Source organism: Andrographis paniculata, unplaced genomic scaffold (assembly GCF_009805555.1).
Source record: "Andrographis paniculata isolate CXL003 unplaced genomic scaffold, ASM980555v1 Contig71END, whole genome shotgun sequence".
Lineage (NCBI taxonomy): Eukaryota > Viridiplantae > Streptophyta > Magnoliopsida > Lamiales > Acanthaceae > Andrographis > Andrographis paniculata.
Genome location: NW_026137608.1, coordinates 5,081,860 through 5,107,881, shown reverse-complemented (window position 1 = coordinate 5,107,881; position 26,022 = coordinate 5,081,860). Strand labels below are relative to the sequence as shown.

The window sequence follows — 26,022 nt, the reverse complement described above, 5'->3', positions numbered from 1 at the left end:
CAAAAAATTATGCTAAGACTGTAAATTTAATAATTTGAAGCCAACAATAATCTACAAATTTCATTTTATTCCCATTCTACAACTGGAAATGCTTAATACAACAAAAACAAACAAATATATATATATAAAATAAATGCTGTGATCACAGACACACACACACCAAGGGTCACAAGGCAAGCTATTTTCACTTACAAAAAACACCACAGTTTATATCAAGAAACCCGCGTCGAACGACCGACATTTCGACCCAGACCAGCACCCGAACCTAAAGGGACAGCGCTGTGACTATGGTTATGGCCGCCGTGAGAAGAATGGGACTCGGCTGAGTGTATATTGGAGCTTTTACTCACATCAATTGCAAGATGGTCGTTTCCATTCGCCTGCTGAGAATGGTTCGAACCGTTTGGAAGGTTTTTGTTTCGCAAAATGTGAGCCATCCCGATGATTCCTTGAGAATCCTTTGACGATTCTGAGTGCTCGATGTCTTCATTGTAGCCGTTTATCAAGAAATCCGAACAGTTCTTTTTGCAGCCATGGTCGAATGGGTTATGGAATCGACCATTTGATCCTCTTAGGTAGCTATACCGCATCATGTTTGTCATTTCGTTGGTTGTAATATTCCGACCGATCTGTAGGAGAAATGAAAGGCATATAATATAAAACAAACAAATTAAACGCGCAGCTACTAAGCTATTGTCATTACCGACAAATTTTCACTCAAATTTATCAAATCAAATACTTCCTCAGTCCCATAAGAAGGATACCATTTTCTATATTTTCTATTTTGTCTGTTCTAAAACAAGAATATCATTCCTAATTAAGTAATTGTACTACTTACTTAACATAATAAATACCCAACTTACAATATATTACACAAATGTCATTACTATTATATTACACCATACTAATAGGGGCATTTTTGTTTTTTGTCTTTTTTTTTTTTTTTTTTACTACAAAAAATCAAACCGTATTTTACTTCAAATTTTTACTATTTCCAAATCTAAAATTCAAATCCAAATCTTAAAGGAACACAGGACTAGGCATCAAAATGCAAAACTACGTCTTAAAATACGGGAATCTAAATGACGGTAGGCTTTTGAACAAAAAATTATAAGAAACCGAACATTTTAGCAGAAACACTTTTTAGTGTACCTGAGAAGCCTGCACACAAGTCAAAGCTCCAACGCTCGAGAGGAGGAACAAATCTGCAACTAAAAATGCTAAAACACCAACATGTTCGTTGCCAGCATGGCTCAACCATGCACCGAAGGAGGAGGGAGCCATAGGATCAGTCAACACTCCTGCAGAGAGACAGATTCTTATAATGACCTTGAATAGATCACTTCTAAAAATTATAATAACACTGCAACGAGGAGAATGATAAGATAAATCTTACGGGTGATAGCGACGGCTCCGGTAATTAGCATTGCCAGAACTTCCAGGACAAGAAACAAGAAAAAATCCCACTTGTTTTTCTGTTCCGTGTCAGCGAAAATAATCAGAGCATGAGACAATTCTTTATTAATTCACAAAAATCAGATTTCGGAAGAACAAAAAATTAGTTCCCTAATGAGATGAATAAATAGAATTTCTGACAAATTAAACATGCATATGATTTCAAGACCTTTTTTTTTAAAAAAAAAAAGAAAAAGAAAAGGTAGACTTCAAGGTACCTTGCCAATGCAATTCGAGACCCAAGGGCAATGATGGTCAAATTGTTCAACACATCGGTCACAAGTGGAACAGTGCTTTGCACGAAGAGGCCGAACAATCTAATCAAGTAAGAGAAGAGTCCATTACACAATAAACTCCATATTGCCTTTTCCTATATACATCAAGGGAGGTAAAGAATAAAGACCTTGCAAGTAGCACATAGTTGGGACCAATTTCCAGCAAGCAAAGCGGGATTATTCATTTCAATCTTGAGCAAGGGTTCCTAAACAAAAATACAAGAGTTAATACAATAATCTTACAAATAAGGATATTTAATAGAAATGATAGCTATGAAATCAACTATTAGCAGTCACAAAATACTAAAATTTATAAATAACAGAACTAGTCCTCATCTACAAAATAATCAACCAGAGAAAAAAAAAAAAAATTGAAAAAATGAACACTCTGTTGTAATAATGTTACAGGAAACAAATGGCAACTTACATCATCTTTCATGTGTTCTGGATCACGTATATGCATTCTAATATAGCCGGGATCCTTGCTAGGAAATGAAACGACAGCACATTAGCACACTGCTCAATCATAACCCCATTAGAGGATACAATTAATGAACTTGATCTTGACTTCCCGATGTATATTTTCTTTGATCACAAATGAAAACATAACCATCATCGGAAATCATAAGTCATATGAATATTCAACATTGAAGTAAAAATTATGTTTTTCCCAGCCTGCAAAAAGCTGGGCTCGTTAAGTATATAGCGTAACCATCAGTTAACTCAATTTAGTAAAACATATACACGTTATAACTTTTTCATCATCTAAATCATTTTTTCAAAAAAAAAATAGAAAAAAACAAAAAACAACCATTTCAAAGGACATGACAACTAAATATTAAAGTTTTTGCAGGAAATTGAGCGCAAAAATGCTCAAACATTTTGAATGAACCGATGTTACCTGCTACATCTATAAAACAGAAATAAACCAATGGTCGCCAAGAATACTCCCATCCATGCAAAAAGGCCAAGGGCAGCTGTTAGTCTTGGCAAATTTGAAGCTGCGATGATAACCATGAAACTATGTCTTTATTTTGAATAGAAGAAACTGAAAAAGGCAATGATAAAATCAGATCACTTCAAAATTTGAGATAAGTACCCATAACAACTGAGTGCACATATGTCACAAGCAGCAGGAAGATAATGAACCAAAGCAGTGGAGCAAAGCCTAATTTAGAGAGTTTGCCAAGGACGCTGTTATTATCCCACCGCTTCTCGTACAACTTTCTAGCATTTTCCTGATAATTCACAAAAATAGCATTACACAACTGTGACCGAGCAAAGAGTCACAAAGAACATCACCTCAATGATACGAATCTAAATCCATGTCAACTTCAACCTTTTCAGGAAAAGGCTATTAATACATGAAGGAAAATGAGCATGGATCACCCCTAAAGAGATACATATATACATATACATATATAAGTAAATTAAGACACATTGTAGTTCTTTATACAATTCCAAGGTCTTCCATCAAAACCTACATTTCAGCTCCCTTTATTTTGTCAATTTGGGAGGAACATATATGCCCAAACACCACTTTTTAATGTTTCATTGAGATTTTATTCCAAATCAAACCCACCTTTCAGTTGTGATCTACGACAACCATTTAAAACATCCAGAATCTTTATAAAGCTCAATTAGATTTGTGGGATTCGCAATACAAATTTTTGCCCAAATTGGCAATCAACACTAATTGGTTTATGAAGCTTACGAGAAAAAATACGACTTGTCGATGATTTTGATCGGTAGCAAGTTGAACAGGTGTGAGCCCTGTATTATCAGTAACCATCAAATCTTCCTTCTTCCCAGCCTGCACTAAGACAGTGCATGCTTCCAAGTTTCCCCTAGTGGCAGCCCAATGTAGAGGAGTGCAACCTACATAATAATTCATAAATATCACACTTCAGAACCAGGATGACAACAAAAGGTAAAAAATAAAAAACATTTAAAATAATAATAATAAAAAAAAGGAACACACACACACATTAATGTTACCGAATATAAATCAGTTAGCACTAACCTTCTTTGTCCTGTCGTCCCCTATATGCATTTAGATATAACAAAAGACGTATGCAGTCTGCAAAGCCTTTATAAGCCGCCCTATTGTCATTCCCAGTAAATTAAAAAACTATTTGAACCCAAAAAACAGGAATTCACAAATATATTACACAAATGAAAGCCAAAGAAAATAACAAATAAAAAGGATTTAAGTGAATCTAGCTTCTTAAGCTAAACTGTCTCCGCACTGGCATACAATTCTGTCAAGTTTTGGATAGATAAATTTAGAGCCTTCCATTATGCTAGGTGAAAGAGTGAAAATATTAGAATTAAGCATGCTTTAAAAAGCTTTAAATTTATAGTTCATCTGAAATTAACAGATCCATGAAACCAAAATAAATAGTAGCTGCACAGAACAATCAAATAATGATCCTTTAATGCCATGGATTGCTGATTCACCATTAGCTACAATCAGTGATAGCTAGCATAGCATATTAAGATCAAGGAAGAAGACATAGCAGGGCATAGACATTGTTATCAAGGGATTCGTGCTTCCAACCTAACCAATGGGTGATCCGTGGAATGGCCTTCACCCTTATAAGACAAGGGAAGATCCGCATTTTTCTAATGTGGGATATATTCAACACTCCCCCAAGATGATAATCTCGAAAATTCATACAAGATCCAAACCCAATACGGGCATCAAGGCTCTGATACCATGTTAAGAATGGATCCAAATTTCCAACCTAACCAAGGCTCTGATACCATGTTAAGAAGGGATCTAAATTTCCAACCTAAAACCAAGGGGAGATCCCACTTTTCCTACGTGGGATATATTCAACAGACATAATGAAGACAGATTAAATATGCATTCATATATCAACATTGACCTGTTTAACTCATACAATCCAGAAAAAAGTCATATAAGCTATGCTTAACATCGACACAATGATGGTCTTCCGGAACGAAAATAAAAAGTAAAAAATTGCAGCATCATAAAAAAGATCACTTCCATAAAATTAAAATGTTTCATCCACAGAAATCATGTTTTATTATTGTACGAAAGCAAAGTAGCATAAATAAACAGCCCTAAATATATACTTGAACACAAAAGAATGATTATATTTGTAACTTACCAGTGCAATGGGCTTCTACCATCGTTATCAGGAACATCAGGATCGGCATTCCACTTCGTAACAAGATGACAAAGGAAAGCTGTCTGACCATATTGAGCAGCAATATGGACTGGCTGCAATTAGAATGATTGTACATTTAGAAGGTGGGTAAATTATAAAAAAATTAACACATTAAACTTTCAATTAAAGCTTTCCACTAGGAAAACAAATTCTAGCACTTCCTCTGCTTTTCATGTAAAAGAAGATCCTGCACAAATTTGTTCCGATTACAGTTTCATCATTCGTGGTTATTTTGCCTGTTTGAATCTGTTAATTATCATTTTCCACAGTATGTTAGAGGTCAACTAATTGTCCACTTCCAAATGACTGTCTATCATCAAGTTAATTATTCAAGTACATGATATCTACATCCATGCTGTAATTTACTATGATAATTTTGCCATAAAAACAATGACGTAGTTGTATGACTGGTTATTCCTTACCCAAGTTTTTAGTTACTGAGATTAAATTTCTGAAAAAATAGTAGATAGTTATAAAAGGTGCGGCCACTTGATCATCTTTTGTAGCGAGGCGCAAATAATGAAGAGGCCTTGACACCAAGGTGTGCTCCATAGGTGAGTATTTACATTTATTACTCTCTCCGTCAAACATTGTGACACTTTGGTTCGCAAGCCATGCAAAGCCGGGCATTTCGGATCGTAGACTGGCCCCACAGGTCCACACGAGTCATTTCACCGCGCTTCTGTCCTCACTCACGCGCACCCTGGGAGACTTTCTAGGGTTCCATCTTCAAATTACTCTAGAGCAAGCACGCTTAATTCTAAAGTTCTTTCAATAGGGCTCTCGAAAAGGAATGTGCACATTGTAGACATGCTTACTCTATTCAATTCATTTAACCTATATTCAACCTCAGATGGAATGACATCGGCTCATCCACGGGAGTTGGCCTAACACCGGCCCAACTCCGGAGGCACATTACACACATAATTTGTCCTTGTTTTCTATTTTTGTCGGTCCAACATAATTTGTCCTTTCTTTTCTCGAAAATATGACTATACAATATAATCATATTTTAAATTTTATAATTTACAATTTTCTTAATATTAATTAAACTATTTAGTTATTTTAATCTTGATCTATAGTTATTTTACTAGACAATAATTATTTTTACTAATATACATTTTAATTACTTACTAATTATATTTTACCTAAATTTTATCTACGGTAATAAACCCAAATTATCTAGGGCGGAGGGAGTATTATAGTAATCTTCAATTCTGACATTTTTGTCAGCTTTAAAATAGTTCCCACTTCTGCCTCCAAACCTCTTGCCCCTCCACTCTCACCCACTCTGCTGAATTAATAAATTTTTTAGTTATAGTAAATAAAGATCATGCTTTGGCTTGACGATATGTTCGGACAAAACTTCATTAAAAGGAGAAAAAGAAAAAGAAAGAAGAGGATCACCCTCCCTGTTCTTCCTAAATTTGATAGGGGAACAAATTTCTGGTTTGCATTTTATTTAAAAATACTATTTCTAATATGGCGTAGTGTTTCTATTTATGCTATGTTATTAGCATTCATCTAATAATGTCATTGATTCAGTGTGGAATTATGGTATGCAGACACCGCCGAAATCTTATAACATACATTCTAAATTTTGTAATAAGACTTCTAAAAGTGACATCACAAGATTCAGACATCTTGTGGGACAATATCTCCAAGCACATATTGATTACATAGACTTTTGCATATTATGTATATATTAACACTTATGCCCATGTCACGCAATGCACACCAATATATATATATATACATATATATGTATGAAACTAACCTGATAGCCATTCAAATCAGCTGCATTGATTTGTGCTCCCTCCTGCAACAGAAGTTCAGCAACCTGGATTGCACCCCTTACTGCACTCCAATGTAGAGCTGTTTGGCCTGTATGATCACGAGCATTAATATCACCTTCATGCTGTCAATATCGTAACAGAACTCAATCAGAAGATCACAGCAGTCTGCCATAAAAGCAAATATTAAATCTAGAATGTAAGAATAGCAATTTCTATTAACTACTTAAAAAGGTACACCGTGCCCCATTTTGACATATTATCTCGGCAAAGATAATTTAATACAGTTAAACTAAGACAAAGATGCTGACATCTTCATGCTAAAATCGAAGGCAAACATATATATAACACAATTTCATATTTTTAATTGAAGATTCATTCTGAAACATTTGTGATTTTCACAGGAATAGCTACATGTCAATCATTCATAAACTTTGCCTTCAATGCATCAACGACAAGCTCGCAATTGAAAATTGTCCAAGATTATCAACGTGATATTGCAATAAATGTAATTTCCTCCACATCCAATAAGAACAGATCGCCAAAACCCCAATTCAGAACCAATTAAGTTCCAGCAACCATAGCCAGCACGAAAGGGAAGATCGATCATACCTCAAGAATGTATTGAGCAGCGGCGGTCCGATTGTTAAGCGCCGCCCATTGGAGGGCGTAGTAGCCGAGGGCATCCGGCTCCGAAACCGAGCACCCCTCACTCTCCACCAACCGCTGCAGGTTCTCCATATTCCCGTAAGCCGCGTTCGTGTACACATCGTTCCTCAAGGTCTCATCTTGAACCGCCGCAGCTGCTTTCTCCTCCCCGCCATCTGCGAAATTCTCCGATCGCTGACCTCCCACCTCCGGCTCCACCTCCTCCACTATCTCGATCTCCGACGCCATATTGCAAAGTCCACGATAAATCGATGATGCGCACGGAGATCGAGATAATTCAAATCAACGATCAAGTATGGCGTGTGACCCTCGCTGTCTATCTATCTATCTATCTATCTATCTATGATCTATCTATCCACAATATGAATTTACGGGCAATTTCAATCGCAGAGGAATTTGACCAATTCTAGGGTTCTTCCTGAAAGGGAGGAAATTGGATAGGACTAGATTGATCAGATTTCAAAGTTTTGGGGCAAAAATGAAAGAACCAGGAAGTAATGCTTCCCTCATTTTTCGCTGAATAAAAATCTATTTTCCAAATTAAGACAAATAAATAAAAATATATTTCATAACATTGGCGTAGATCTTTTCCATATTCTAAATATTTTTATAAATTTTGTATTATATGCTTGTCTTAAATGTTTGTCGCGTATTGTTTTTAATAATAATATACTTTTATTATTTTTTTATAAAATATTTTAAAATAATATTTTTTTATCATAAATAATTATATCATAAAATTATTTATATTTTTTATCATTATTGACAAATACTACTATTTTTTATATTAATACACTAAAAAAATAAAATATACATATTCATATTTTTTATTCATTATCAATATAATATTAATATTTTATAAATATTGTGTTGATCACAAATTCGTCTCTTATTTCAGAAAAGACACAGATAATAATAAATTTTAACGAATTTGCTTAGTATTTTAGTTGGGGTATTTTTCACGTGACCTATGGTGAATTGTATCTATTATCTTTTTTTAAGAAAGTATATTAAATATTAATTTTTTCTCTTTTGTAAAAAATAAAATGTATTATACATATATTAAAAGTTGTATTTATATAAATTTGATTGGATAAAAAAATATTTTAAAAAATTAAAAAATATAAATAAAAAATAGTATTTGATATAATATTTTGTAAATATATATATATATATTTAATATGATACTCCCTTCGTCCCGCAACAAATGAACCTTTTTTCTTTTTTGTCCGTCTCATTAAAATGACTATTTTTTATTTTTAGTAAATTTATTATTTTAAACATATTTAACAAATATAAATCAATTTAATTAAATTTTTAACATCTTACATGTATGACCCACTCAAAACCCTTTTATTTCTATCTCTCATAAATAAATAAATATTTTTATCTACATTTAAAATTTTTTAGTTTTAATAAAATTAGTTTCAAGTTAATTATGAATAAATAAATTAATTTTTTTATTTATTTGTATTATATAAAATTTTATTCTCTACAAAATGATATCTATATTGTACATATTTTATTGATATATAATGCTAAAAATATTTAAAATACCAACAACACTATTCATATAAAAAAATAAAAAAATAATATTATAATTTATTATTAATAACTTAATAATTTACGGTACCTAAAATATTGTGTCCTTAATAAATGAATATATTTTTTAAAAATGAATAGTATCGTATCAATAAAATGACGTAATGTAACAAAGCCTTAATAATTGTCTTATTAGTGTTTTTGGTCTCTACTCCAATGTCTTTAAATATTGATTAGTGTAACTCATAAATAAGAAACTTTGGAATTGTTGCTATTGAATTTGTTGATTGGTCAATATGTTTGGCCGTTATTGTTAAGCCACATTTTATATTTAAAATATTTAAAGTGGAATTTTTATTTTATTTTATTTTTTTCAGCTTATGCCCTATGTGAACATAGAGACTTATGTTAAACTATGAAAATCATGCTTTGTTTTTTTTTTTTAATATTTTTTACTATCGGTCCGCTCTAAAATTTTTATTTATTTTTTACGTATTGATCTTTAAATATTAATTATTATATTTAAATGTAGTATTTTCTTCGTTCACGAATAAATTATACATTTACTTTTAGCGCGGTATTTAAGAAATAATAGTACTTTAATTATAATGGGTAGTTAAAAGTAGTGTAATGACATTTTTGATCTTGTTTTTTTTTGTATAAAAGTAATGATGTGATGTAAAGTAAGGATATTTGTGTAAAATGTGAGGTATTTAATGAAATGTTTACTTTGTAATTGGACGTCCCAAAATAGAAATGTGTATACTTTCTAGCCGGACAGAGGGAGTATAAATTAAGAAAAAAATTACAAAAATACTTTCATTAGCGTCTTATAATACTTAGAAGAATATCAGTATAAAAAATTATATAAATATAAATATTAAGTATAATGACGCAGAAGTTAAATGTGACACAGATGAACGAATAGAGTATTATTTTTTAATTGAAAAGTTATGGTATTTTTGCCATTAACTTTGCAACAAATTGGTACAAGAGTTGAATTTTTTTTTAAAAAAAAATTAGTTGGTAGATTAGGTTGATTGGTCGTTGGAAATCCTAAACCTTCCCCCACCCCACACCACCCCCTTTAGTTCCTCATCATTTTTTATTCATTTGTAATATATACATCTATATATATATAATTATAATGAATAGAAAATATTAAATTCTAAGTGTGCAAATAAGAAACATGTTGTAAAGTTAGCTCTCCCTCTTGTTGTACAATTCTCGTTCCGCCACTTAAGATCAGTAAATGAGAGGTCACAAATTTTGTGATACTCATACTATTTTTACTTCAAAAAAAAAAAGAAAAAAAAAAAAAATATTTCATATCTATTTTATATTTTAGTAAAAATAATGTAATTAATATCAAAATACTCTTAATTTTTACTTAAATTACAAATATGTCATCATACGTACAGTGAATTTCATACATTAAATCAACGGAAAAAATGTCAAAATCTTTTATACATTTTCACTAACCAATAAAAAATTATTACTCATTCCATCCCAAAACAATAGTTTCATTTTACCATTTTCGTCCGTCCCAAAACAATAGTCCAGTTTCCATTTTTGGTAACTAATTTTTCACATTTTTTACAAAACTATCATCACTTTTCATAATAATTACATAAAGTAGGGGTATTGTAGTCTTTTAAAAAAACTTTTACACCCACTATCAATATAATATTATTATTCATTAATTCTCGTGTCCATCCCAAATGTCCATATTATTTTGGAACAGATGAAAAATTTTATAATATATTATAAAATTTCAAGAAGCTCATTTGGAATGAGATGGATGAAGTATTATTTTTAAATAAATTTTGTGTCTAAATGGAGAAATATTCAATAAATTATACTCCTTCGGTTCACCATATATATATATATATACTCTTTCCGTCCTAAAACAATTGTCTTGTTTCCTTATTTAGTAATCATGGTCTCCACTCTATAACAAAATTATTCCTACTTTTCCATATTACCCCTAATTATTACTCTAACAAACTCTTTAAAATCCTTAAAAAAACAAGGACATTTTAATCATTTATATTATATTTTATACCCACTTTCAATTAAATATTATTATTCTTTAATTATCGTACCAACTCTCAATAAGACACTTCTTTTGGGACGGAAGGAGTATATTTTTTGATCCATAAAAATATGTACTTTCTATATGTAACAAAATATGTTTACCAACTTCTTAATTTATATCATTCAATATTACAGTTGTTCACAAATATATCACAATTACATATTCAATTTCTCTAAAAAAAAAAAATTTCACATAGCTACTTCATTCATATATATTTTTTAAAAATATTTTTATTTTATATTGCAATCAACTAATATAATATTATAATCATTAAAATATATGTCAAACAGTCTTGCTATTTTGATTGTGGTTTAAAATTGAATTTTAATTAAATAATATTTTGATATTAATATTGTATAAAAATATATAAATTTTTATTTAAAACTGTGTAAATTAAATAATACTATATTTTATTTTATTTTTTCCCTTAAAAAAAAAAAACAAATACATCCAGAATATTTATTTGTCCATACATGGCCAGAGTCAACTTGAGTTATTAATTTCATATTAAGTAGTGTGTGTGAATTACATATATTTTTGAAATTCTCAATCATGATACCAAATCACATTACTAATACTAAATTTGTGAGCCTCTAACCATCTCATTTACTTTTTTGTATTGATTTTTGAATAATAATTATATCAAAATATAGTATAAATTAAAAACAAAAATTGCAAAGTGTCTTACAATACTAATAAAAAGACATTTGTACAATACATAAAGATATTTTTAATGTTGGAACTGAGTCAACTCAGCACTAATTTGATATTGTCCGTTTTGGGCTGAGCCCGCACGAATTTGTTTTTGGATATCTTCCAAAAGGCCCCTTACTAGTGGAGTTCACTTGGAACTTATAAGGTGTGCAATTTTCTTCACAACTTTCAATGTAGGACTTGGGTTTGCACCCGAACAATCCTCCCTTCAAACCAAGGACCAACCAATAGACCTTCCTTACCAACCTCAATCGGGACCGACTTAACACCGCCAGGAGACTTTCGACACAAGGCACATCCGCAGGTCACGAGGGCGAGCCCACCACCACAACCAATGTCCAATGTCATCCAATCCACTTCACCATCACTGTTGGGACTGGGTCAACTTAGCACTAGTATGATATTGTCCGTTTTTTGCTGAGCCCGCACGGATTTGTTTTTGGATATCTTCCAAAAGACCTCTTACTAGTGGAGTTCACTTGAGACTTATAAGGTGTGTAATTTTCTTCACAACTTACAATATAGGACTTGGGTTTGCACCCTAACATTTAATGTTAAGTACAATGATAGAAAAGGTAAATGTGATGATCACATTTAGTTTTTTCGTCATTACACTTAACATTAAAATATTTTTGTATTTTTATAATTTTTTGTACAAATGTAATACTAATGAAAATATTTTTGCAATTTTTTTTAAATTTATACTAAGTTTTGATTTGAATAATAGGTTGAATATAATTTTTCTTAAAATAAATTAAACATATTTTTATGAAAAATTATACAATTTACATAGTGAAAAAACTAAAATTAAATTTCAAATAATCAAAATTATTGACAGAATTATTTTTGAAAATCTTAAATCATATTCACTGGACAGTTTAAAAATAGTGAGATATTCCTATGTGTTTTAAAATATGTTGTACAAAATTTCAAAGCATCTAAATTTAACAAATTGGTGGAGTATTTGTGTTCAACCACTGTATTATGTGCAGAAGTGTTCAAACTAATGAATTATAAATAATTATGCCTAAATTTTTTAATAATCATATTTGATTTGAGTTTTTATTTAATAATATTTTGATATTATGTAAAAAAAAATAATAAGAAATCATGTGAGTAAATAGTATTGAAATATATTTGAAATAAAAAAAACAAATAATTGAATTTGAAATTAAAATTTTTATTTGAGTTTTCATTTATATAATATTTTTTAATAAATAATATATACTTATGTTTAAATTTAGATAATATTTTAATATAATTAAAAAATATTAGTATATTTTTATTAAAAAATATATACAAAGGAATAGGTGTGTTTGGTTAACTTTTCGGCGAAAGTTAACACTATATTTTCATTTTTTTTTAAAAAATATTACATTATATGAAATTTATTCAAAATTTTTTCAAAAATTTTATTTATATCTCTCTTTAATAAATAAATATATATTCATTAAAACTTCATATTTATTTATATTAATCATAAATAAATATTTATATTTTTTATTTATATTATATAAAATTTTATCATCTTCTATATTAAATATATTTTATTAAAAAATAATTAAACACATTTTTTAAATTTTTTTAATTATATATATTACATTATAAATTAAATATTAATTAAATAAATCACTTCTATACCAACTTTCAAGTCAATAATCCAACCGTTAAATAATCGCACCGTAATTATTTAAAATTAAAACCAAATACATACTTAAACATCGACGAGACGACTTTGACTGTGAATTTAAATTTGAAATTCAAAAAACATAGAAGCAATTGATGTCACCGCCATTGCAGCGCGTGGGCACGTGATCCGAACGTGCAGCGGCCACAATTGCTGCGAGACGCAATATCCAAAACACCCAAAAGCGGTCGAACTCGAATTCAAAACCTTTGCATCTTGCCCCCTCCAAAACCCCCTAATATCAATTTCCCCCCACAAAAAACCCTAGAGTCAACCCTCACAAAAACCCTAGTCAACATATACAACCCTTTTCCGTATCACATTTTCGTCGCACGCCACTCGATTCTTTTGGACGCACCCGCCCCCCTCACCCCCCAGACCCCTCCCCAATCCCACCCTACCCAACAATCTCTCTCCGCTTCGCTCTCCTCTGCTAGGTTCTCTCTCTCTCTCTCTCTCTCTCCTGTTTCCCATTTCTGCGCTCTTGTTTTGGCTTGTTCTGGTTTCGGACAAGGTGCTGTTTGTGTTTTTTCTTTAGTTGGTTCGAAAGCGAATTGTTTGGGGCAAATGGAGGCTGCTAAATTGGGTTCTGATGCGGGTGCTTTGAGGAAGCATCTTGTCGTCTGTTCGTTTGTCGAGGCTGCTGTGGTGAACTTTCTTTTTGCAGCTCCCAAGTCTCTAGCTTGCCTTCTTCTGCTGGTAATTTGCCCTTTTTTGTTGAACGTTACCGTCTCTGTTTTTGAGGTCAATTTCTCGGTCTGGAGTGGAGTTTTTGCTGTGGTTTAGTTTCCAGGAACTTGTTTTCTGCTTATTTTTTGAATTCGGTGGCTTTATTGTTTGGAGGCAGTAATTGGAATTTTGTTTATGGTTAATAGTGTGTAAATCTTAGGTTTTTACCCCCAATTTATGGCTTTTTAGATTCTGAAAGTTTTTGCGAAATTAGTTTCTGAAGAGATGAAAAGAGACTGTTGAGTTTGTGAAGTAGGGCGTGGGTTCGAAATTATTGTTGTTGTCTGCTTGTTGGGGCTATGAACTCCATGGCTTTAGCTGATTTAATTTCAGATGGTGATTGTTGTTTGTGAAGCTTTGAAAATATGCATCTGGAAAACTAAGATTTGATTTTGCTTCATCTTTGTTGAAGTTAATTTTGGAATGTTTTCGACGAACTGTTCCATTGCAAAGAGTTTACTGTTTTATTTGGGGAAACATTGTTTTTGTTGGTAGTGTCTTAATGTGCTTGCACTTGTAAAAGATTGAAATTTGACAAATCCTATGCTTATATACATCGCGGCATTATAGTCTCTCTTCTATGTCCCTTTGAAGGATTTAATAACTTTGTAATCTTTTTGATTCCGGAGTGCGAAGGAGTTTGAGGATTTTTGGATACAGAGTGTGTTTTGATCAGAAAGCCCTTTTTCGAGTAATTTCTTGAAATAAATGTTCATAGTTCAGTCTGTTGTTTCTTGGTTTTAGCTTTTATATCTGGTTTGGTTTTCGTGTTCGATAATATTGCACACCCAATAATACAGATCTGGGCTGGATACAGGTTTTTGTGATTCAAATGATTGTGTTTAATTGTTGGAAGCTAAAAAAAGCTATACAAGTTTCATATGGGAATGAGCTTCTAGAAGTTCTCCGATCCATCTTCATTTTGGTTTAAATTTTTTATGATTCTCTAGGTTATACTAGTTGATGATTTGGGTAAATCATATTTGGAACTTTTGTCAAATAGAATGCTGTATTTAGTATCTACACTTTGAATTGGTGTACTCGGAAATAGTAACATTTCTAATTCGTGCATAGCTTCCTACATGTCGGTTTTTTGCAAACTTGATTAACTCAACCTCGACTCTTATCATTTTGTTGATTGAAAAACATTTACATTTACTTTTGCAATTATAGAATGTGTAGATTCCTCTCAGCAATCTAAGTGTTGTTAACAGACCGGAACGCTGCTGAACGGCGCTGGTGACTTACTGGACTGGACCGACAAACGGTAAAAAATCCCCGATTCTTCACAAAGAAATCAATCCAGCAAAGCAAACCAAGTAATAATCTCAAAATGGACAATTTTTGCAGGTTCCCAATGGAAGAGCTTGCGAGATGCGCGAAGCCCGGGCCAGAAAACAAAGATGCGAGCGACACAGAGGATGATAACGAAGATGACGACGAGGAAGCAGAAGAACCTGACGAAGATGACGACGATGCTGGCGATGAGGACTTCTCGGGCGGCGAAGAAGGTGGAGATGACGACGAAGGGGATCCCGAGGAGGATCCTGAGGCTAACGGCGATGGGGGAAGTGACGACGACGATGAGGATGACGACGAGGATAATGGTGAGGACGACGAGGAGGGTGAGGAGGAAGATGAGGACGATGACGACGAGGAGGATCAGCCGCCGGCGAAGAAGAGGAAGTGAACAGCTTGGGGGCGGCGGCGGGCCGCCGGAGAAGGAGTTAGCAGCTTGTTTGTTTTTACTTCAACAGAGTAGGAGATAAGATTTGATCATCGTTTTCGTGAGTGAACTGAAGTGAAGTGAATTGCATTTCATCATTTGACAGAATTTCTGGATTTTTAAGTTATGTTATGTTAGTTGTATGATTTTTAATTTTATGTCTATTGTCTATTTCTCTTGTTTTCACCAGAATTTTTTTTGCAGGTGCATCAAAATTATTCTCTATTTTTATAAAAAAAATAAAATTAATTAAGTCTTGAATGTATTAAGTAGTGATTGAATGTTACTGTTTAGATTTGTAGTATACAGATTTGCAGTATAATTCAATAAATTTGCACTGGTGTTTAGAATTTGTGTTAATAAAATTATCATATTGAGGTTTGTCACAAATAATTCGTCTAGCATAACTTGTCTTGTCAGACTTAATTTGTAGGGTATTAAATTCAGTCGAAAACTAATATAATTTGTCTTATCGGACTTAATTTGCAGGGTATTAAATTCGGTCAAAAATTTATCCAGAGTACAGTCGTCGAGTAGCAGCCGCAGATTCTTGCATTATAAAAAAAAGTCGAACTTGATTTTGTGCCAATTGACTCAACCATCGAAACAAACATCTTGGAGTGGATCTCCAATCCAAATTCGAGGACATAAACTTATCGTATATCTAAGTGTGTTTGTTTTTTTATTTCAAATAAAAAAATTCTACTATTATTCACGTGGCACAGTTTCTAATAAAAATTAAACAATATTCTATTACAAAATATCACATCAAAATATTATTTAAACCAAAACTCAAATTATGGTTCTAATTTCAAACCAAAACTTTAGGTCCATCACATCTCAACAATTTATTTAAAATCTTAGTTAGAATCAAAGATCAAGTCATGTATACCGGGAATTGATGAACAATGTACCAAGGCATAAAGCAGAATAACAACTCAGAAGCAGCTTGTGTATCCAAAAGATTTCAGAGAAACCGACGGAGATGAACATAAAATAGCTGATAAACCACAAGAAAGCCTGACAACCGTCCCCGAAGCCATTTCAAGTTCCATTGGATCCTTTTGGTTAACTTTGTTAAAATCTCCGGCCAAATAAACCTGAGACAAGAAACAGTGTAGTAACCATTATCGTTTAGCGCCATAAAGAGAAAGAACCACAGAAAACTGCGCTTGAAATGTCGTAATACATAAATTTCACAGATGGTCTCCAAATATGGTTGTTAGAACATAGATGAAAAATGATAAAGCTAATTATCATAAGCATAGCTATGAAAAAGTTCAAGCAGTACAAATTCTTACTATCATTTGATCAAAAACAGGTTTGATTTCATCGGTCTTTTAAATTTAGATAATAGATAATAAAAAATAGGATCCACAAATTGTTGAATTAATAAGTGAAAAGTGGTGCGTGCACTTGTAGTAGTTCTATATGCTCGTAAAAAAGCCACAAATACAATCAAATGAATCCACAGCCTTTTGCTACGGTCAATAATCCATGTTGCCGTCCATGAGATAGGAAACTTTCAAAGGAATGCATTATCTTCTGAACTACTCTGACACATCTATGAATGCATTCACCGTGTTTAGATCTTATTTTTTTTTGAATAAAATTAGATTCAGTCACACAAATAACCAATTTTCTTTTACTTAGTATAGCAACATCGTTTTCTTAGATAAAAATAACAAATTAAAATTCTCGATAATCAAATAATTTCCTTTAGTTCATCTTCCAATTTAAATTCAAATACAACATATTATAGTTACATAAATTGTACTACCTCCGTCCAACTCTAAATGCCACATTTACTTTTTGCGTATTGATTTTTTAATATTAATTATTATATCAAAATGTAGTACAAATCAATAAAAAATAACAAAAATACTTCAATTAGTATCTTATAATACTAATATAATGACATTTGTAAAAAAACATTATACAAATATAAAGATATTTTTATTGTTAGGTACAATGACGCAAAAGATAAATATAATCTTTAGAGGCCGACGGAGGGAGTATATAATATATCCTAGGACGGCCGTTATGGTTCTGATAGAGATTATTCACCACCTTGCTGACATGAAGTATAGACTCGTAGGAGATAAAATATTAAATAACACACAAGGCGTACATTAACATAATATATGCAACATATGTGATAGTCCAAACTACGCATACTATATAATTGATCTCAACACAAAATGTATATTAACACAACACACACGAATATGAATTGGCCACAATGATAACGCTATGTACAACATGACAATTTATATTAATCCCCAATCAATACCTTAATCATTCCCATATCTTGTAATCAACTACGAATCTTACATCCAATTACATCGTGCAATTATTCTATAATCCTTAAGGTTATATCCAAGATACATGAATAAAAATCACTATTTACTACCTTAAAAAATCAACAAAGATGCACTCAATTTCGCATTCGAAACACTTCATAAACACACAAAGGCAATACCAAGTATATGCAAAAAATCGATACAAGGCCAAAGTATTAAAAGGCTCCAAACAAACAACTAAGAATAATCCATAAAATCCTTTAACAACCCATCATTACGACAACCTTTATCATTCAAAAATTAAACTTAAACAAACAAATTCGAAAGCAATATTTAGCCAAGCACGGACCACATACATACATGTTCATGCAATCAAGCCAAGCAATAAACTCAATACCCAAACATTATCATCAAACTTAAGAACACTTATTCGACGTAACAAGATCATACTATCACTTACTACTCGGGAAGCTTCCCGGCACGAAAAATGGCAAACTTTGACATCACCGAATCGGCATAGTCGATCCCATTTTCCTTAAAGAGCTCCTCCATCATCGCTTTAACCCTCTCCGGCTCCAAGCTCTCGCATTCGACTTCATACATGTCCCCAAAGCTGTACTTAACTTCATCCACCTCCAATTTCACCCCTTTCCATTCATACACATTCCTTATGTTCCTAAACCCTCCCAATCCCACAAAACCCTTAACCCCAAATTCCTCCTTCACCCTCCTCAAAACCCTAGAATCCAAATCGACCAATTTCTGAGGTTCCATGGCGCATTCCTGACCGGCGGCGGGGTTCACTTCCTCCTCGTCTTCCTCGACTCGGCTGACGCCATTTTCAATCACGGCTTTCGCCTTCAGGCAGGCGAAGCATTTAGGGGGATCGGTTTTCTCGTGGAAGCGGAGGCGGAGAACGGCGCGCCGAGAGCTGAGCTCGGCGGCGGAGCCGTCGAAGAAGGTGTTGTGCTGATGGTGAGTGGCGGCGTGGAATGGAGCCAGTAGAGAAAGGAGGTTCTGGTGGGAGGATTTGTCTCGCAATCGGAGCTTCACTTCGACCTCCATTAACAATCTCGAAAGAGAGGAAGGCCGTATTTTTTTGAATTGATGAATCGATCTGAATGGAGGAAGGAAATAGGGGTGGGTGGGTGTGGCAATTTGGGGTTTAAGAGGAAAGGCCGATGCGCCGGGACTTGGTGGAAGAGTCGACGGCGGAGCGGTTGAAGTAATCAAGGAGGGAGGAGGCGGTGGTGGTGGAGGAGGTGGCTGTGGCTGCGGCTGCTGCGGCGGCGGCGCGTTTGCGGGCTTCTTCGAGCTCTTCTCTGTCCTCAACGCTGACGTCGATCTTGGTAGGCTTTCTTCTCAGCATCGCGGCGCTCACTGATTGCAGTAACGGACCATCAAATTCGTTTATGGGTGTGTTTGTTAGGGGTTTGTATTATTTATTCATTTGAATATTACATATTTTGATTTAAACTAAGTGGTAATGCTTTGTTGTAAAAAAGAAAAAAAAAAAAAAATCGAGACTAAAATCTTATTGAAGAAAATAAATATTCAATGATTATTATTATTTTTTTTTGTACATTAAAGAAATGATTTAAGGGAAGACGAGTATGTAAGTATCTAAATAATGTAGCTAATAATCAATGTTGTATTCTTTTGTAGATCTTACCACATATTTTTACAGATTATTTTTATTTTTTTTTCTAAAAATATAAAATTAAACAATTAATTTTATTTTTAATATTATAATATAAATTTATTTTATATTCAAAAAATCGTATCAATACCTATTTTTATCAGACTGTCACAAATCCAACTCCTACATCATCAGACCATCCTTTACGGGACATAGTATACTTTTATTTAATTTAAAGAATGATGGTGCTATGCGTATACTTGTGCCGATGATCCACCATGGATATAGTATATTTAGATCGGTCATTTGAACTTGTGGGACCTAAAGGAGATGGGAGAAAACGGTGAAGTATCTTTCCATGATTGATTATTTAAATTAACTATATGAGACATGTTTCCTCGAAAAGCATTTAAGAAGAGTTTTTTTGAAATATTTAGATTCAAGAGCTACCATGCTGTTACAATAAGTTCATAATGATGTTTTTGCCTCAATTAAATCTCCATTGGGTAAAAAGCTCTTACTTCATACTCTATGTTGATGATTATAATAGAAAGACTTTGGTCTACTTCTTAAAACAAAAGAGTGAGACATTTGATACTTTTAAAAATTTCAAAGTATCAATTGAAAGAAAAGATGATTATAAAATTAAAATTTTGAGACAACTGATGAAGTGAATATTTGTCAAAAAAATCACAAAAAAATTGTGATTTACATGATATTTAGTGACTTATGTATCAAGATCACCTTAACAAAATAGAATTGTCGAGAGAAAAATTTGAATCATTCTCGATATAGTAAGGTCAATGCTAAAGTCCAAAGGTATGCCAAGAAATTTGTAGGTAAAACCCGTATCATATGCTGTGAATATAATATCCGTGATTGTCAATGATGGTGGGTATCTTCAATGTCAGATGTATTTGAATTGCCTTGGCAGGAGTAAATACTCTGTCTTGGCAATTTATGATCGCATATGAACTTGTCATCTTGAGATCAGGGGTTTAAACTTCCGACGCCTCCGACATATTTGGTTTAGAATTTTGCTTCCTAATTTATCGTTGATTAATCTATTGATTGGTCGGAAGTCTATTGCGAAATTGTTCTAAAAACATTTCTTCATTTACGTTTTGTCGTCAAAAGTGAATTATGTGCAGTTAAGGTCAAGCAAGGTAGTTGATGACTAATACATTATAGGCGACCAATATTATATCATGTGTTGCTAGTTCATGTGTATGTTATGTGCTTATAAGAGTATGTCATGTGCTAAAATCAACTGTTGTATGTGTTCTGTGAGATTATATCATGTGTTGTTAATTTATGTGTTGTGTATGTATTATATTAATATAAATGATGTGCTGTCAAAATAGTAATATCGTGTGTTGTTTGTTAGCACGTCGGGTGCTCTTTATTAAGCACTGTAGCTGCAACCATGTATATATATAAATACAAAAAATCATCTATTTGAACTTTAAAATCTATAATTACGAGTCGCTTTATTGAATACAATTTTCCATCCGTAGAAAATAGCTTATCCTCGTATCTAAAGTTATAAATAAAATCTGATCCACATTTTAAAACGGCAAAAAGCATTCAAATCGCACCAACTCCGAATCTCTAGCACTTCTCTATATATTCGAACATTTCTCCACAATCATTTTCATCGTCTCATTGTATACATCACCGGTAATCTATTTTCTTCGCAATTAGTTTCTACGGTCTTCAAAATGAACGGCGATGATTGGAGTCTTTCCGCGGTGGTGAATGGCGCCAGAGCTGCCCCACACCTCAATGACCATCCGGAAGATAATCAAAATCCTAATATCAACTATTCATCACATAATATTTTTGAAAATAATAACGAAGATTTTTTTGTTGGAGACTATACTATCTCTAGCTGCAGCCAAGCCTACCAAGAACTATGCTTCGGCTCTCCGCCGCCGGTGGGGCCCAAAGATATCCCGCCAATACAATTATCTTCATCTCTGCTCCCGCCGTTGCAATACTTCGATCAATCCCAACACAACCAGTTTGGGATGACAATGCAACAAAATTTTTCTCCGACGTTTACTGCTGTTCAAATTCCTGAAAATAACTTTCGGTTTCAGAGTAATGCCCCCGCCGCCACCGCCACCGCCGCCACCGCCGCGGCTGCCGTATCAGGGCCCTTCATCAACTTTCGGCAGCCTTATCCTCCACAGGCCAACCGCCATCAAATAAGGTAATAACTTTTGAGTATGTTTGATTACTCATTTAGTTGAAATTGAACGCTATAGTCTTGATTTTTATTTTTATTTTTTAAATATTACATACGGATTTACTCAAAATTTTATATTTTTAATTTTCTTTTAAATAAATAAATATATTTATATAAATTCAAAATTCTTTGTTATTTTCTATAAAATTAATTTATATTAATCATATATAAAATAAGTATGCTTTCACTTCTTTATATAATATAAATTTTATTTTTTATAAAATAATATTGATATATAATAGTGAGTGGATAAAATATTTTATCATAAATAAATTATATATAAGTTAATTTAGCAGATAAAAATAATTTGATATAATTTTGGAGACGGAGGGAATGTACTATGTTATAAATCAAATATTTATTATATAAATCATCTTCATGTAACTTCCAACTGCAATTTGGCCAAACACACTCTTAAATAGTTGGTCGCTTTGAGTGACTATTTAGTGCATAAAAGAGCTAAAATCATGTTCGAATGTTGTAGGAAACCCCCCAAGCAAGAAACTGTGGTGGAGAAAAATTTGGAAGAACTAATGGCCGAATCATGGGCATGGAGGAAAGTCGGGCAAAAGGCCATCAAAGGATCTCCTCATCGAAGGTCTTTTTTTTTTTTTTTTTTTTTTTTTTTTTTCCAAATAAAAATGGTGTTAGAATTTAGTATCTAACAAATTTTAATATAGTTCCTTACATGAAACCTTAAAATCATCGTTTGTTGTTGTAAAAAACATGCAGGATATACTTTCGTTGCATTGCTTACAGGGGCTGTTCCGCCAAACGGAAAGTAGAACAACATGCGACTGAGGCCGAAAAATTCATCGTCACCTATTACGGTGAACACACTCATCTCATTCCCCGTCTTGGCCACTAGGAGTGTGGCCAATCCTCGGACATGGAGTGCGGTAGAGACAAGATACGGCCAGCGGAGGAGAGAATCAAACTAAAGGGACTACTTATTAACAATAATATATATATATATATTTTTGTCGAAAAGAAATTAAATTAAATATCTATTTCATCTTACAAATACATTATGTCTAATATTCAACTTTTTATCATTATCAAAATTTTCTAGAATTTCATTATTAGAGTTATTAATATATTTGCTTTGGTATTGTGCCTTATAATTTGATTTTGATGTAATATTTTTGTTCAAAGTTTTATAAGTTACTACGGATGTGTTATTCCACCAAATTTTTTTTCAAAACTCCTCTTGTTTAACATAAAAGATATACAATATACATATATTTATACAAAATGTATAAATATATGATATATATTCACTTCATAAAAAAAATCAATAATTTACTACGGAACATAATTTTATATATTACGATACTTCCTTATGCCTAACATAAAAAATAATTCAGATAAAAATTACGAAACACTATATATGTGTATATATATATATATTGTTACAATCTATTATGTTGCACTAAGTTAGTCTCTTACATGCCCTAAGATTGCACACACAAGTGCCGACTTAATGATAAAAAGATGATCTCAAAATAAATAAAGAAATATGAATAAACCTAAAATTAAAAGAATTAAGAAGAAGAACACGAACAAGAAAAATGAGTATGCGGAATGATAATAGAAATTTGAAATGTTAAATAAGTGTTTAAAATCCGACTCTTGATTTTGTAATTTTAAAATCAATTAAATTGTCAAACAAAATAAGTAAATTCCAAAAATATATTTATTATTATTATTATTATTATTATACACAATCTATGAACTAGCTAGATGTGTCTTAAACTAAATAGAAAAGTTTCACAAATGACCATTCGCAAATTATATTAATTTAGAAAAAAAAAAAAAAGATATTCTGATCTTAATATATTCAGTTTCCTTTATTTATTTTTATTTTGACTTATATTTGAAAATAGAAAAAAACATTCAAATCGCACAAACTCTGTGTCTCATACTTTTCTATATATTCGAACATTTCTTCATAATCATTTTTATGATCTCACAATATACATCATTTGTAATTTGTTGTCTTTGCAATTAGTTTCTACAGTCTTCAAAATGAACGGCGATGATTGGAGTCTTTTTGCAGTGGTGAATGGCGCCAGAGCTGCCCTACACCTCAATGGCTATTCGGCGGATAGTCAAAATTCTCATGTCAATTATTCACCAGAAAATATTTATGAAAATAATATGAGAATTTTTTTGTCGGAGACTACACTATCCCAAGCTGCAGCCAAATCTACCAAAAAATGTGTCTCGGCACTCCGCCGGTGGGGCTCGAAGATCTCCCATGAATTCAATTATCTTCATCATTGCTCCTGCTGATGCAATACTTTGATCAACCACAACATAACTAATTTGGGATGACAATACAGCAGAATTCTCTCCCATGTTTTTAGCTGTTCAAATTCTCAAAAATAACTTTGGATATAGTGCCCCTGCCGCAACAAAAGAAGATAAATTTTTTTAAGTATGTTTGGTTACTCCTTTAGTTGAAATTGATGCTCCTGATGTTTTTTTTTTTTTCAAAATATTACATATGAATCTAATAAAACTTTTGTATTTCTAATTTTTCTTAAATAAATAAATAAATTTATATAGATTCAAAATTGTTCATTTTTAATAAAATTAATTTATATTAATAGCATATAACTATAAATATGCTTTAATTAATTAATTTATTTATATTATATAAAATTTATTTTTACGAAATAATAATTTTTAAACACTTAAATACATAGTTTAAAATTTTTTAATGACATATACTCTTCCATCTCATTAAATTATGTTAATGTGTCCAGACACAAAAATTCAAAAATAATGATATTTTAATATAAAAATAAAGTAGGTAAAAAGTGAAGTAAATGCATTATAAAAAAGTTATTAAGGAGATAAATAAAAAAAATAATGAGAAAATAATTACTATTTTATTGAGATAAAGTAATAAAAATTGACCAAACACAATCTTAAATAGTTCGTTTCGAGTGAGCATTTAGTGCATAAAGAGCTAAAGTTGTCTTCGAACGTTGCAGAAAACCCAACAAGCAAGACACTGTCGTGGAGAAAAATTTGGAAGAACTAATGGCCAAATCAGATCATCAAAGGATCTCGTCATCGAAGGTTTTTTATTTTTTATTTTTTCTTTCTCTCGAATAAAAATTATCTGAGGTGATGTTTATCTATCCAATAAAACTTATTTTGCCGTGTGTTTATTATAAAATGAAATGATTCGGACATAATTAATCTGCGAGGAATTCATTTTTCTTTGCTTGCAGGCTATGGAGTTTGGTCTAATCGATGGTTCTGGACTTTTCAAGTCTTATGGATCTGTTTTGAGTCTCGGTAATTAGAATTTTGCTCCCTAAATTATAATTGATTAATCACTTGACTGGTGACTGGTTGGAGCATACATTTTATAAGTCTACACATCTCTCGACTGCTATTATAGTTGCATTGCGCAAGCACACATATATATATATATATATTTGTCGTCAAAAGTATGTGTTGAAGCAATAGCTGTTACTACGAAATTTTGCAACCCATCAAAAGTGAATTATGTGCAGTTATGATTAAGCAAGGTCTTTGATGACTGATATAGACTACTAATATTATGGTTCGGTTGCCTTTTCATGCATAAATTATTTGTTTGTTTTGGAAAAATCTAATTAATTTCTTGACCGTTAAAAAATTATATTACAGATAGTCATATTTTCTTGTTAAAGTAGATATACATTATGCGTTCACGCTCCATGTGCATGTATTGAAATAAGATTATCAAACCGAAAGTAAATGCTTCTCCTCGATTAAGCCAAATCCCAAATGTCTCGACGTTCTTTTCAATATCTTTTCTTTGTCTATGAAATATATGTTTGGTGCTCCTTCCCCAACCTGGATTTCACAAAGAATACTTTCTCTCTATCTTCGCGAGTAAGAAGAAGAAGTCGATTAGATTTTTATTATAATTCAGATTGAAC

The 26,022-nt window shown here is 32.1% G+C and overlaps 3 protein-coding genes across 3 annotated transcripts; 1 reads left to right on the top strand and 2 right to left on the bottom strand.

The window, feature by feature from the left end:
- Positions 1-49: 49 nt before the first annotated feature.
- Positions 50-7,779, bottom strand: LOC127264980 (protein S-acyltransferase 24-like). The gene is made up of 13 exons (XM_051294599.1): positions 7,333-7,779; positions 6,705-6,845; positions 4,868-4,980; positions 3,754-3,833; positions 3,445-3,608; positions 2,830-2,968; positions 2,632-2,731; positions 2,158-2,215; positions 1,859-1,936; positions 1,674-1,772; positions 1,397-1,475; positions 1,153-1,301; positions 50-629 (listed from the first exon to the last, which is right to left on the bottom strand). The coding sequence occupies exons 1-13, from the start codon at positions 7,615-7,617 to the stop codon at positions 213-215; spliced, it is 1,902 nt and encodes a 633-aa protein (XP_051150556.1). The 5' UTR covers positions 7,618-7,779; the 3' UTR covers positions 50-212.
- Positions 7,780-13,788: 6,009 nt separating this feature from the next.
- Positions 13,789-16,043, top strand: LOC127265062 (uncharacterized). Its single transcript, XM_051294734.1, has 3 exons — positions 13,789-14,129; positions 15,374-15,426; positions 15,510-16,043. The coding sequence occupies exons 1-3, from the start codon at positions 13,998-14,000 to the stop codon at positions 15,847-15,849; spliced, it is 525 nt and encodes a 174-aa protein (XP_051150691.1). The 5' UTR covers positions 13,789-13,997; the 3' UTR covers positions 15,850-16,043.
- A 665-nt stretch (positions 16,044-16,708) lies between these two features.
- LOC127265091 (triphosphate tunnel metalloenzyme 3) lies at positions 16,709-19,405 on the bottom strand. Its single transcript, XM_051294774.1, has 2 exons — positions 18,649-19,405; positions 16,709-16,985 (listed from the first exon to the last, which is right to left on the bottom strand). Coding segments are annotated over exons 1-2 (606 nt in total). The 5' UTR covers positions 19,254-19,405; the 3' UTR covers positions 16,709-16,984.
- Between the last annotated feature and the right edge of the window lie 6,617 nt (positions 19,406-26,022).

Excerpts from the sequence above, each read along its gene's own strand:
- LOC127264980 (XM_051294599.1), bottom strand. The coding sequence starts at position 7,617 with ATGGCGTCGGAGATCGAGATAGTGGAGGAGGTGGAGCCGGAGGTGGGA. Across the intron at positions 4,981-6,704 it reads CTGATTTGAATGGCTATCAG|CCAGTCCATATTGCTGCTCA; the intron begins GTTAGTTTCATA and ends TTCTAATTGCAG. Across the intron at positions 1,302-1,396 it reads CGGAGCCGTCGCTATCACCC|GAGTGTTGACTGATCCTATG; the intron begins GTAAGATTTATC and ends GTCTCTCTGCAG.
- LOC127265062 (XM_051294734.1), top strand. The coding sequence starts at position 13,998 with ATGGAGGCTGCTAAATTGGGTTCTGATGCGGGTGCTTTGAGGAAGCAT. Across the intron at positions 14,130-15,373 it reads TAGCTTGCCTTCTTCTGCTG|ACCGGAACGCTGCTGAACGG; the intron begins GTAATTTGCCCT and ends TGTTGTTAACAG. Across the intron at positions 15,427-15,509 it reads CTGGACTGGACCGACAAACG|GTTCCCAATGGAAGAGCTTG; the intron begins GTAAAAAATCCC and ends CAATTTTTGCAG.
- LOC127265091 (XM_051294774.1), bottom strand. The coding sequence starts at position 19,253 with ATGGAGGTCGAAGTGAAGCTCCGATTGCGAGACAAATCCTCCCACCAG.